General features: G+C 49.3%; 1 protein-coding gene across 12 annotated transcripts in view; it reads left to right on the top strand.

Annotated features, from left to right (window-relative positions):
* Positions 1-14416, top strand: part of LOC106602561 (sorbin and SH3 domain-containing protein 2) — a 93540-nt gene that overhangs the window by 70875 nt on the left and 8249 nt on the right. For 8 of the 12 annotated variants that reach the window (XM_082974226.1, XM_082974224.1, XM_082974223.1 and 5 more), the window contains 12 exons: positions 70-126; positions 1981-2033; positions 3127-3284; positions 4093-4134; positions 5009-6868; positions 8426-8508; positions 9513-9610; positions 10467-10581; positions 11007-11135; positions 11288-11488; positions 12465-13442; positions 13813-14373. In XM_082974226.1, coding sequence (XP_082830352.1) covers positions 70-126; positions 1981-2033; positions 3127-3284; positions 4093-4134; positions 5009-6868; positions 8426-8508; positions 9513-9610; positions 10467-10581; positions 11007-11135; positions 11288-11488; positions 12465-13442; positions 13813-14373 — 4335 coding nt within the window. The remainder of the gene's footprint in view (positions 1-69; positions 127-1980; positions 2034-3126; positions 3285-4092; positions 4135-5008; positions 6869-8425; positions 8509-9512; positions 9611-10466; positions 10582-11006; positions 11136-11287; positions 11489-12464; positions 13443-13812; positions 14374-14416) is intronic. The other 4 variants (XM_082974225.1, XM_082974228.1, XM_082974231.1 and 1 more) reach the window with 4 other exon arrangements.

Here is a 14416-nt window from a genome sequence, read left to right as displayed (position 1 = left end):
TCCTCCTCCACCACTCCATCTTCACCTCCTCCTCCTCCTCTTCTTCCTCACCGCTGCTTGGGGCTCAAGCCTCCTAAAAAACGTCTGGATTATAATCCAGACATCTGCCCTCGCCGACTCACAGAGGTAAAGGTTGGCATTCATGAGCATTGTGGGAATGGGAGGATTGGGTGGGAGTTGAATAGCCTGGTTCTAGATAATTCTGTGCTGTTTTGCCAACTCCTTGTCACGCCAAACATGTTAGGCATGACTAAGGTTGCAAAATCCTGGTAACTTTCCCAAAAATTCAAAATTTTTCCAGAAATCCTGGTTGGAAGATTCCTGGAAAATCGAGGGAATATGCAGGAAATCCGGGAATCCTCTAACCAGGATCTCTGGAAAACTAGTGGATTTTGGGAAAGAGACCCGGAATTTTGCAACCCTAGACACGGCAACTCCATAAGGTGTTGGCAAGAGAGTACAAACAGACTGGCAAGAGTTTAACGCAAACCTTGCTAAACAATTGTGGTCTTAGATTGCTTTATTACTAAACTCTGCGTGTTGTGTGATTTGGATGAAAACTACCAGACGTACTGTGACTATACATTTTATTAGGCTACCGCACGTCAACACAGGCACAATGTGTACCTACACTGTAATTACACAGTTCCGAATGTAACTAGATGTGTAGTACACCATAGCCATGTGTAGTACACCATAGCCATGTGTAGTACACCATAGCAGGACCTTTTCATATGACCTCATCTTTCAGCATCCGTATCAGTCCAATGTCATTTATCAGTCACAGTCATCTCTTTATTGTATCTGTATTTACAACGGCCTCTCTGCTAGTGACTCAATTCAGTGTGTTATTACTAGATGTAAACCGGGTGGTTTGAGCCCTGAATGCTGATTTGACAGTTCTAATTCAATTTGTAACTGGTTTGTAATAGCTATAAGCCACCTCTGGGGGGGGGGGGGGTTGTGGCCAATATACCGCGGCGAAGGGCTGTATCCAGGCACTCCACGTTGTGTCGTACTGAAGCACAGCCCCTAGCCGTAGTATATTGGCCATGTACACTAGCACACCCGCTCTGGCCTTATTTCTAGCATATAACAGCATAGACAGTACTGCTCTTATGTATTTCCAATATGGATGACCGTTACACAAGAAAATCTAGCTCTAATCATGATCTCGCTCTTGTCTTGTCAATTATGTCTATCAATGCATCGCTCTCTCGCTATCTCTCTCTCTTCACTATCTGTCTATCAATGTATCTCTCTCTCGCTATCTCTCAATATCTGTCTATCTAATTGATCTATTGACAGCTTATTATTGACGTGAATCTCAAGACTGTATAAATTGCTATCAACCCATGTATATCATGTCAGATATAAAGCTCATATTTGAGTAGGTAAGCTTTGGGATTTAATATGTATCTGCTGATCTAGTATCAATTTTCCCGTTGGAATCAATACGAATAAGATGATATGGACAGGGAGGACCTGATCCTAGATCAGCAAAGGGCTCAGGTCTGTAGCATAGGGTAGAAACGGCTGTGCTTTATGCTTTGTTACCACATGGAGCCAATCCTATGATCCAAGGAGTCCGTTTTGGGTCTTCCAGGGGCGCGTCTTAATCTCCATGCCGGAAAGCGTGATAGAGCGCCTCCCTCACGCTACCCTTTAGTGCATCACTTCACTCATGCCCTTTCTCCCTCCTGAACGAACCCCTCAAACAGACCACGGTCAGAGATCAACAGAATCAGCGGTCGCAGCTCTCAGCGCCAACCAGTAGGTCCATTCGAGATTCCATACACACGCCATGTGGAACCTTCCTCCGTCACGCCGTAAGCCGGTGGGGGGGTGCGTGACGGCACGGCGGTGGAGGCGGTGTGCGAGCTGAGCATTGCGTGTACCACCGCCACCTCCTCCACTAGTCTTTGTTCACACAGCGCTCACTCTTCCTCTCCCTCCCTTTTGTTGTCTGCCCTCTTTCAGACGTCGCTGTACTTCACTCCGACTGCTGACCGGGTTCCAGAGAGGCCGGCGAGGTGAGTCTTCAATTCTCTCTCTCTTTCTTTCATTCTCTGCATCGCTCTTTCCCCCTCCTCCCTCTCGCTCTCTTTCTTTCACACCAGCAGTAGGCCGTGTAGTGTTGCGGCGCGGTGTCCCAAACTCTCTGTGACGGTGACTCTCCACACATCCCCCCCCTCCTCCCCAACCCTGCATACATTATCCACTCAGCCTATTGATTCTGTCCTTCAACCCTGTCCCCCTTCTCTTCTCCTCCCCTCCTCCTCCCATTCCCTTTCACAGATGCTAGGCTTAATCGGTTCTATTTGCTCTGAGTGAATGGGATGGTTGAAAAGAGGATGTCATGAATAACCCATGTTATTCATAACCCATGTTATTCATGGAAGGCTGACTGGGATTGTATTCAGTATAGTTCAAAGTCTAGGAGCCTGGTTAACCCACACTAGAAGTCTTGATAATTTTTTTTTATTGACAGGGCAGTTAAGAACTAGATTGGGCGAGGTTTACATATAGGAAAGGCACAGCCAGTCGGCCGACCCTGGGTTCGACTCTTTCGTCCCTGGGGGTCATGTGTAGTCCGGAGTCGGGACTCTGGCACAGGTCTGGGGCGTTTTTAAGGAACAATGGCAGTCCTGCTACATCCCCCTAGTGTGAATTGAATTGACGGTGATGATAACGTTTTTTTATGAGTTGGCAATGTTCAACAAATTAGCTTTGTTCTTTAAAGGTCTATTTTACCGCTTTCTTTTGTTCCTTAAGGGTCTCTTTGTTGAACCACGGAAAGGCGACGAACGCTATTATACCAGAGGGAATTATAACCCAGGATATTAAATGAACTGGGTCAAAGGAACAATCTGTAATATTTCCTTGAATTGAAATATGAATTAAGTGCGAGAGTAGTTGGCATACATTTCCCAACGGTGTATCTCGTTCTGTTCCAAACAAAGTGGTGGGGCCGTCGTTTGGGTTGAAACACAGGCCCTGTTTGAATTATTTGAACAGGTACTTCCTCCCTTGACGTAATGACTGATTTTAGAAATAATGGCTGAACAGGTGACAGACTGCGGAAGGTGGCTTTAAAACCGTGTGTTCTATCACTTTGTGTTCCAGTGCTGCCAGTGACTACAGAAAGAGGAGGAAGTCGGAGCCGTCAGGTGATCAGGGCAAGAACCAGGTCTCCCCAAAACCACCGGACCCGTACAGAGGCAGCAACACACTGAGGAAACCTGCCATCCGCTCCTCCCCCTCCTCCCCCTCCAGAGTCAAAGGTGCACACACAGATATATATATACACACACACACACACACACACACACACACACACACACACACACACACACACACACACACACACACACACACACATACATAAGCATATACACACACTGGATCCCTATAGAGCCTGCACCCTGAGGAAACTGGCAACCCATGAAGGATACAGATGTGCACACACACATGCAATACAATCAACCTCTCTCTCTTCTGATGTATAAGCATTCTCAAACGCGCGCACACACACATAAACGCACTCGCACGCAAACTCAATCTTAACAACCTCTCTCTTGCAGATGTACAAGCGTTCATAAACACACGCACACACACATTCTCTGGGCTCCCTCACTCTATACCCGACAGCAATCAGACAGTACACAAGCCCACTGAGAGACACATTTCCTCTTCTCACGCTATGCTGAGGGCCTCTTCCAGGTCAAGGAGCATCCAATCCAGCCTCTGTAGCCTTGTGTTGACACTGTAAACAAACAACCATGTTCCACGAGCTAATGGGAATGTTCTAACTCGGTGTTTCTCATTCCAATTCAGGGGTTGCACATTTTTGTCCTAGCCCAGCGCTAACCTAGCAAATCCGCTAGGATTTCAGGCTAGCGCTAACACTTGTCCCAAACAAATCGACAAATCAACATGTAACTACGCTTGTTGATTAGTCGAATGAGGTGTGTTAGTACTGGGCTGGAGCAAAAAAAATGTGAACCCCCATCGGGATCCCCCCCCCAGGAATGGTTTGGGAAACAAAGTCTGTTGTGTAGTGTTGTCTAATGACGCTCATTATGTCCACAGGTTTCCTCTCTCATAGTGGGGCGACCACAGAAAAGATTAGCGGTACTGTTTTGTCATCTTTTCGTTGTCTGCCTTTGTCAGTTGTACATCTGTTCCTGTTGCATGTACACTGACAAAACATTAAGAACACCTTCCTAACATTGAGTTACAGCCCCCTTTTTGTCCTCAGAACAGCCTCAAATAGTCGGGGGCATGGACTCAGCAAGGTGTTGAAAGCGTTCCACAGGGATGCTGGTCCATGTTGATTCCAATGCTTCCCACAGTTGTGTCAAGTTGGCTGGATGTCCTTTGGGTGGTGGACCATTCTTGATACACACGGGGAAACTGTTGAGCGGGAAAAACCCGGCAGCGTTGCAGTTCTTGAAACAAACCGATGCGCCTGGCACCTACTACCGTACCTCTTTGAAAGGCACTTAAATATTTTGTCTTGCCCTTTCACCCTCTCAATAGCACACAAACACAATCCATGTCTCGTAAAAAAATCCTTCTTTAACCCGCCTCCTCCCCTTCATCTACACTGATTGAAGTGGATTTAACAGGTGACATCAGTAAGTGATCATAGCTTTCACCTGGTCAGTCTATCTCATGGAAAGAGCAGGTGTTCTTAATGTTTTGTGCACTCAGTGTATAGTATATCGTGAAAAGGATGTGAGATGTGTAAATGTAACTCTCTGTCTCTCTCTGTCCACCATTGTCCTCTGTGTTTGACACAATGGAACTGATGTTCAAGTGCTCCATTTTAGCTTCACTCTCGTTCTCACCCTCTCTCCACTATTGCATGATGAAGGCTACAGTATGTTCAAGTGTTCTGTTATAGATTTCTTTATCTCTGTATTCCTCTCTCTCTGCGTGGTTAATATCCTCCTCCTCTTTTCCTCTCTACCACGCTGCTCTGGTTTATGGGATCGTCTGAAAGGTGGGGAAATGTGCGAAATGACCTACTCCCCCCGTTTGAGCTCTTCCCCGGGCCCGTACCTCCGCTCCCCTCTCTCCCCCATGCCCTCCAACCTCGCCCACCGTCGCTACGACGACGATGCCAACCCGGGAGCAGCCTCCTCGCCCTCCTCGCCCCTCAAGCGTGCCATCTGCTTCAAGAACGGCTGGCAGACGCGGCGGCAGGACGCTGAGACATGGAGCAGCGCAGAAGATGCGCCGCCCTCGCCCGCAAAGCTGAAGTCGCGTAGCTGCGACAACCTGCTCAACGACGGGCACCCAGGGGGCACCGGCGGACACAAGGCTACCCGTTCGGAGAGCGCCGGGTCACTGGTATTCGATAACCCATTGGTGCAAACCGCATCATCCTCTACTTGCTCCTTGCCTCGCCCGCACCGGCGACGTGCCCACGACGCGCCAGGCTTCCTGAAGCTCTACCGCAAGATGCACCACATCGACCGCGCCCAGCTGCTGCCCTCTGACGTCATCCGCTCGGTCCGTGCCCGCATCCTGGAGCTGGAGCGTCAGCCGCACCTCTTCCCCCGAAAACTCTCCCCCTGGGGGTCGTCGTGGGGCCTGGAGGTCCCTCGCGATACGGTGCCAATGCGCATCTCCACGTACGAGCAACTCATCCAGAAGTCCAAGTCCATGCCCGACTTGGGAGATGGCGAGGTCCCGTCTGGCGCAACCACGCCCGGCGGGTCATCGTCCCGTGCCAGTAGCAGCGGGGGAGGAGGCGGCGGGGGCAGGGAGACACCCGGGTACCCCATACGCCGTTTCTCCATTGAGTCTCTGTTAGAAGAGGACATTAACAACGGGAATGGGAACGGGACGTCCCATCACACTTTTGACCACCATCACGCTCACCAGGGGGAGAGGAACCCACCCGAGGGTCAGCCCCGCCTCGCCCTGGACCCCCACCACCGTGATTTCCCCGACCCCCTCGTTTATCGACGCGCCGCTGTCCCGGGGGCCGAGTACTCTGAGTCGGAGCAGGATGCAGCCGCCTCGGACCTCAGTGACTTTGTCCAAGTCGAAGGATCCTCCTTCTGTAGCGAGAGCGACTTCGACCACTGCTCGCTCACCTCGTCAGTCGAGAGCTTCTACGGCCCCTCCTCCCACCACCACCTTCGCCGCCACCACAACCCCAGTCATCAGTCTCTCGGTCAGGGTCAGGGCTACCAGCACCGTCACCTCATCAGCTCATGTAAAGGACGCTGCCCGGCCTCCAACACCCGCTTCACCACCATGCTGCGCCACGAGCGGGAGCGGGCCCGCCAGGAGCTCCGGCAGAAACCCCCCCAGACACAGCAAACCAGACACGGGAGAAGGGGAGGGGACCACCATACCCTACCCCCCTCGTCCCAAGCAGCCCAAACCCAGCAGGGGATGTCCAAGCTGGCCTTCCTCATCAGTCCCGTGCCTTTCCGAAGGAAAAAGGGTGATTCTCCACCCACTTCGAGAAGGAGTAGTGGAGGTCGAAGTACCAGGCCCAAGTCTAAAGAAGCCGTTTATGAAGCTTTGGATGCGGCCTTGAGGGATATCTACGAACACATCCAAGCGGAGCGAGGCCGGAGTGGCGCTAGGCTACCAGACGATAGCATCCTCCGGAGGCTACTGGCTGAGATCCTCCCGGATGTGCCCGAGAGGAGCTCCTCGTTGCGGGGACAGAGGGGGAGCCGCAAGGGGGGTCCCTCCTCGAGCTCCTCGTACCCCGACGGGAGTCCAACAGGGTACGGCTCGTCGCCGCGGCTACAGTCGCCGCTAAGTACCTCTTACAGTCTCTGTACAGACACCTCCAATAACAACGACTATGGAGAGGAGCCAGGCAACGGCAACGCAGGTGGAGCATGCACACACACACACACACACACACACACACACACACACACACACACATATATACATATATATATATATGCGCACACACACCAGCCCTCAGTCCATCATCTCCCTCCTCGACTCTCCCCAGTACTGCCTGCCTGTGACCACCTCCCCTCCTACCAGTCACTGTGCTCCAGCAACGGGCCAATGAACAGAGCTGGGGTTAAAGAAGCCCTGTTCCCATTGGCTCATCCTCAAGACACCCAGGGACCGCATGCTTCCTCTTCATTCCCTTATATGGTTAAAGGATTGTGTTGTTGACAGAGATGTATCGGTCCATCCATGACTAAGTTTGGTTGTGTTATTGTTGGTATTTCTCTTTTTGCTGCTTGTTTCCCAGTTGTTTGGTGTATTGTTTCACTCCCCTTTGGTATGTGCCTTGTTATGTTGAACCACTTGCATTTATGATTTTGTTAGGGATGGTTTATCAATTGGATTCATATATTTTTGGAATGTACAGCGAGCTCAAAGTATTGGGGCAGTGACACCATTGTTGTTTTGGCTCTGTACTCCAGCGAGTGTACACTTTGGATTTGAAATGATAGAATGACTGAGTTTAATCCTTAAGAGTCTAAAAAGTCACCCGTTCGTCAATCTAAGTAACATAATAAAAGAATCCCCGTCGAAATTCGACGGCTTATGCGAGAGATATTGCACGGGCTGCGTCTCAATCCACCGCATCCGCCTACGGCGGCCTTCTGCAGTGGAAGGTGGCCGAGCTACAGCGGTGTTTGTCAGACCATGAGACATCCCGATATGGACGGTTTATCAATTGTATTAGTTTTTTTTGTTTTTTTATACGGTGAGCTCCAAATATATTGGGACAAAACAACAACAACAATTGTCACTCTCTCTACTTTTGGAGCTCACTGTATGCACTTGCTGGTATGAATGACTTCTCCTTCTGTTCTCTTCTGTTCAAATGTTCTGTTCTCGTTTTGTGACGTGCATGCTTTTCCTTTTGATCATACTGTGCTACACTATCCAAACCATGTGTTTTCCCTGAAATGGAAATAAAATGCATTTTAATTCATTTATTATAATTTTATTTTGTCACTTCCTGCCCGACACTCATTTCCTGGATGACATCACTACCCTGAATGACATCATCACCCATTGCGTAAACCAACGTGGTTTACTCAGGGAGGCGCAACGCTACAGAACGCTAAGACACAGAATATATTGACTAGAACAGACATTCCTCTTTTGTTCATAGGGAATAGACAATTGTGTCATCTCTATAATGTTGCATTTCCACCTGCAGCTTTCTGCACATTTCACCCTTCTGAATCCTCCCATGGGAAATGTAATGGATAGAGCCAACATGATATTCTGCATAAAATACTATCATGTCAGTTTCTGCACAATGCATTTCTATCTGGGCAGGCTGTAACGGTTTCGCCCTTCTGAACATGCCTCCTGGCGTCGCTGTGCACGTGTCGTCCCATCGCCATGGCAACACTGTTTTGTTGACCCTTATGATAACCCTTGACCCCTGTGCTGTTCTCCCTCACAGAGCAGGATGCCTCCAGGGGGTACAACACAACCACCAGCGACAGGGGAGGGGGGCAGACCAGACGAGCCACCCCGGACAGAGAGGTAGCCAAACCAGAACTTTGATTTTGCAGACTAACTTTGATGCTGAATGAGACTTGGAAGTATAGCATCGCGAGACTAGCCTAACCAGTACATCCCAGTGTTTCCCATAGTTTATTTATTTTGCAGGCGGGGCGCGTTAAATCTGCAACATTTTCAATTGAAGCCACATTCTTTTAGGTGGGGTCCAAAGAGCTAGACACCCCGCCTATTCAATGCAAGGGGAAACACTGGTACTCCTATTTAGAAGATGTCTTTTATTTTTAGCAGGCTATTACACTACTGGCCCAAAGGGGGCAGAAGTACTGATTGTGTTCTTCTCTACCTCATATTTCATTGATTCAATAAGAATAATTTCACTGTCCTGATAAGCTTTACATTTCAACATAATTGTATCATATCTAGTAACACATGGCTGCTCTCTTTCTCTTTACCTCTCGCTCTCTCTCCCTCCCTCTCCCTTTACCTCTCTACATCTTTCTTTCCTTACCTCTCGCTTTCTTTCTCCCTCTTGCTCTCTTTCTTGCTCTGTCCCTCTTGCTCTCTCTTTATATCCCTCTTTTTATATCTCTCTCTTTATCTCTCTCCCTCTCTATATATCTCTCTCTATCTCTCGCTCTCTCTCTCTCTCGCTCTCTTTATATATCTCTCTTTATCTCTCTCGCTCTCTATATCTCTTTATATATCTCTTTCTCTCTCTCTTTCTATCTCTTTCTCTCTCTTTATATCTCTCTCTCTCGCTCGCTCGCTCTCTCTCTCTCTCTCGCTCTCTTTATATATCTCTATCTCTCTCGCTCTCTCTCTCTCTCGCTCTCTTTATATATCTCTCTCTTTATATATCTCTCTCTCTCTTTATATCTCTCTATATCTCTCTCAATATCTCTCTGTCTCTCTCTTTATATCTCTTTCGCTCTCTTTATATCTCTCTCTCTCTCTCTTGCTCTCTCTTTATCTCTCGCTCTCTCTCTCTCACTCTCTTTATCTCTCTCTCACTCTCATCTTCATAGGTCTCCCATAAGCAGATGACCCAACTCATTCTCTTCTCTCTCCTCCATCAGAAACAGCCTGCCAGAGCTATATATGACTTTAAGGCACAGACTGCTAAGTGAGTAGAGTGACTGAATGCAATGAAATGCGTGTGTGGAGGGGAGGTACAGGGACCTCGGTATGTGCTGCACTGGTTTGGAAGCATGTAGGTTGGGCATGCACGATGCTTGAAACAGACAGTCCGCTTTTCTTTGAGGTGGCCAAAGTTAACCTCAGTTATAGGCAATAACCTCATATTCATTATCTCCAGCCCATTCCAGTGTCTACAAGTGAAAACTGTGGTTTGAAATGTTTTATCAAAAAGATAAATCGGTTTTCTAGGACTCTTCCCCATTATGTTTTTTTACTAGGGAACGTAGAAAATTGCTTTGTTCCCATACTATAGACACTGGTATGGTGCAGTGGGTAATGCATTTTAGGTTAAAAAGCAGTGACTTGCTTACCTTCACATCCGTCTGCTTAATCATTTCCCTACCTTGAAAGGCATGCATGGACGATTGTTGCTGCCATTGCTCTTCATACTAAAATGGTGCTTGGCTAGTCTCTCTCTAGACATCGAGGTTGCCTCCCACAATGTTCCAATGTTCCGGCTTAACACGCCTAGAGTCTGGCCTCGAGACTAGTGCCTGGCTGGTTAACAATGTCACATTGATGATTCCAGTGACGTAATGTTTGTACCATTAGAACACAGTGCTGGGTTTTGGGTTTGATTCCTGCATGGGCCACATATAGTCAATACATGTCATTGGTAGCTGGTTTTCCGAACACGGACCAAGCCCAGTCCTGGACTGAAAAGCAATTTCAATAGAGATTCTCCATTGAGATGTTTTAGTTCAGGACTGCTTCATCTGGGAAACCGGCCCATAGAGAAAGGTGTTTGGGGTTTAAGAAGCATCTTGTGACCGTTGTTTCAGAGAGCTGACGTTCAAGAAGGGCGACGCGGTCAACATCATCAGACAGATCGACAGCAACTGGTACGAGGGGGAGCACCGCGGACGACTGGGCATCTTCCCCATCTCCTACATAGAGGTAGAGCACATTGAGTGTGTATGAGGTGAAAGGAAAGGGGGATACCTAGTCAGTTGCACAACTGAATGCTTTCAACCCGAAATGTCTTCTGCATTTAACCCAACCCCTTCTGAATCAGCGCCGGAGAGTTGTTGTTGGGGGTTAATGGCCTTGCTCGAGGCAGATTTTTCCACCTTCCGTCCTGGGGGTTTGAACCAGTGACATTTCGGTTACAGGTCCAACACTCTTAACAGTTAGGCTACTTGCCGCTCACTGTGTGTGTGTGTGTGTGTGTGTGTTTTTTTCAGATGATAATGATTATGTTGTGTGTCAGTGTGAATGTCTAGGTGTGTGTTTGTTGTCACCACCCAGTTTTGTGTGCAGTTTAATTGATTGCTTCTCGGGCCTATGCTTTCCCCGCGTTCTCTCCACACACACACACACAGAAGATGCCGTTGCCAGAGAAGCACCAGCCGATTAGGCCTCCTCCACCAGCACACGTCAGAGAGATCGGGGAGGGGGTGGCCCGTTACAACTTCAACGCTGACACTAACGTGGAGCTGTCCCTCCGCAAGGTAAGGTGTGTGTGTGCACGAATTTGTGCATGTGTGTTGGTGTGATTGTGCATGATTCAATGCGCATGTCTGTTCACTGACGTGTCTTCATTTCCATGTGTGTGTGTGTGTGTGTGTGTGTGTGTGTGTCTGTCTGTGTATATAATCTGCAGGGTGAGCGGGTAGTCTTGCTGAGACAGGTGGACCAGAACTGGTACGAGGGGAACATCCCAGACACCACCAAGCAGGGCATCTTCCCTGTGGCCTACATAGACATCGTCAAACGCTCGCCCTCCAAGAGCCCCGCCCCCTCCCACCACCCAGACCCACACGGCTACCCCAGCAAGAGGACACAGGGCTCCACGCCCACCAAGGTAGGGACAGAAGAAGAATATTTTATTAGTCCATACAAGACTTAGTCCAAACTGGAGTAAGCCAATAGTGACAATCTGTTGTTTTTTTTATGTCAGTGAGCAGCAAGTTTCCCCGCTGTGTATAATGATGTCATATCACTGAAACTACCTTTAAGTCTTTGTTGCACCAACATGGATTATCTGAGTTGAATCAAGGTTTTATCTATTCATCTTGTTGCACCAAATTTTAAACCTAGTTTTAAATGAATCCTAGGTAAATGAAATCGTTCCTCTAATCTAAATGTAGTTTTCACTTTAAACCTAGATTAAAATGGCCCAGGTGTCTTCCTTCTTTTTGACAGTGGTGTTGTCTGTCTTTTTATCCTCCACTACGTTACTAAATTCCTCCATCAGCTCCGACAAGAGGGTTTTTTTTTCATAAAAAGAGAAATTTGAACTTCTTTGACGTGCCATGATCAGGTGACTAGCGGACAAATAATAAATGGCTAAATAACGTTAAGTAATGACAATAATACATGATATTGTATGCTAGCTAGCTTGGTTCATAAACTAGCTAGCTGCAGTAGCTAACAAATGAGCTTTCTGTCTAGTACTGGCAAATAATAGATTTCAACGCTAGTAGAGATTTTGAGTGTGGATGACAGTCCCTCCTTGTCCATAGACTGTTTTCACGGTAAGGAAACAAATACCTAAATATGTCAAATCTCTGTACTATCCCTTTAACGGAGAGGCTTCACACAACTGGACCCAGATGCATGTAGAACATTTGAGCCTGGTGATGTGTGTGTTCGTGCGAGAGAATGAAATGAGATGGAGAGAGGGTACTGTTGGGTTTGGATGGCAGGGGAGAATGAGTGTGGATGAGTTTGTGTGCATCTCCTCTTCCCCTCAGTCCCTCACACCTCTCCACTCCTGGTGTGTAAGTCTCTGCTTTTTTACCCCCCCACCCCTCCTCTCTTTCTCTCATCCTCCGGAGCCATTCGACAGCACTCCCACCCCCCCTTCCCTCCATCACCACCATCCTCCTCGCTCCACACCCCCCTCCCCCCACACCCCTCCTCCTCCCGTGAAGTCCCTCCATCTGCAGGCCGTCACCAGCGAGTGGCTCTCCCTCACCCTCGGCCCCCCCTCCTCCGATACCCCTGTGCCACCCACGCCGCCCCCCTTCCCCCCGAGCCTCCTCCCTTTCCTGGAAGATCAAGAACGGAGGGCCACCCCTCCCACGCCACCCAAACGAGGGCTCACCCCTCCGCCACGAAACGCATCCAGTTGTTTCGCAGCCTCCCGTCCGGCTGTCAAGCAGTGGCTGTTTGACTTAGACCGCCCCCCCTCAGCCCCTCCTTTCTCTCCGCCCCCTCCTCCTGACTCCTCCTCTCCCTCCGCCTCCCCCATGCCCGACTCCTTCCGGGGATACCTCGAAGAGAGGGGCCTAAGAGACAGTGAACAGAACGAACCACTGTCCCTAGCAGGCAGAGGGGGGTTCTTCTGCACTGAACCCGAGCCGGCGGACACGCCCGCAGATTTGTTGCCGTGGTACAGGCCAACTGTTCAGCCAGTATCCTTAGAACTAGAAATGAAACCCCCCTCTCTTCAGCAGCAAGTGGAAGATCCCTATGATCAGTTGTTGTCTATGATCCTGGATCAGCCCATGTGTGACGAAGATGGGGGGGAGGTTCTCAGGCCGGCCGTGGCACTGACCAATGAATCACAGAGCAGGGTTAGGCTAGAGGCGGAGTTTCATAGGCCTGTGACTACGCAGGCCCTGTCCATCACGCAGGACAGCCAATCAAAAAGGGTGAATAGGCAGACGGCAGGGTCTCAGAGGCCGATGACATTGTACATTGAGGAAGAGGAGGAAGCTATAGGAGGGGAAGAAGAGGAGAAGGAAGAAGAAAGGAACATTGATGTAGACTGTGGTACTATAACTGTCCACAGAGAGGGGCTGAAAACAGAGGTAGCGCATGATGTGTGGACCAGGTTTCAGACTCAGTTGAAGCATACACACATGCTTGCTAACACCTAACCCGAGCCAATTCCAAGCAGTTTTACACAGTTTGATAATAAATTAAGACGTACTTATTATAATGAAACATACAGGATTAACCAGGGCTTTGGTACATTTGGATATATGGAGGCTTTTCAGTCATGAATCGAAATGGAATTGACCCTAACCCCCGTAGTTTCACATCTCGCCTTTTCTGGCTCGTTTTACTTGATTATGCAGAATAATGCTTCGAAACTGGAACCTACATTTTGGAATGTTGATTCAGCTCGAGGTTTGACGCTGGGCATGATTGGTGTCACATTTTCCTCCCCATTCCCAGGCTGATGTCTATCCGTCCCGCTGTCACAGCACTTTGTGCAACCCGGCACAGTTGGAGCCCATCACCCTCCTCCCTCCCCCCGTCTCTCCTCCCTCCTCACCATCCCCCGCTTTTTACTCTGCCTCACAACCAGCTGAAGCCCTGGCTGTGCCTTCTTCCTCGCCACTGTCCCATCTTCCTACCCCTCCCCCAATTCCCCTCTCCTCCTCGCAACAGATTGTGCCACCCTGCTCTCCTCCCCCCGCTTCCCTCATCTCTACCTCCTACCTCTCCTCTCCTTTGCCCTCCTCTCCCCTTCTCACCTCTCCGCCTCTCACGACCTCACCCCTCCCAACCTCCCACCCATCCTCTACTCCTCCTCCCCCCACCCCTCCCCCTTCCTCCCTTTTGGCCTCACATCAACCCCTGGTCTCCCCTCCTCCTCGCCAACCCTCTCCTCCAACCTCCCCCATCCCTGACGCACAACAGGCGCTCCCATCCTCCCCTCCACCCTCTTCTCCTCCTCTCGCTCTCTCCCCTCCACTCGTACCCTTTCCAGAGCCTAGGTCTCCTAAGAACAAGGTAAAAGACACTGCAGGTGCTCGTATTGCGTTATAAAAACGTA

This window comes from Salmo salar, chromosome 04 (genome assembly GCF_965601325.2).
Source record: "Salmo salar chromosome 04, fSalSal1, whole genome shotgun sequence".
Lineage (NCBI taxonomy): Eukaryota > Metazoa > Chordata > Actinopteri > Salmoniformes > Salmonidae > Salmo > Salmo salar.
Note: the sequence above shows the minus strand (reverse complement) of the source record. Positions and strands in the feature narration are given on the sequence as shown.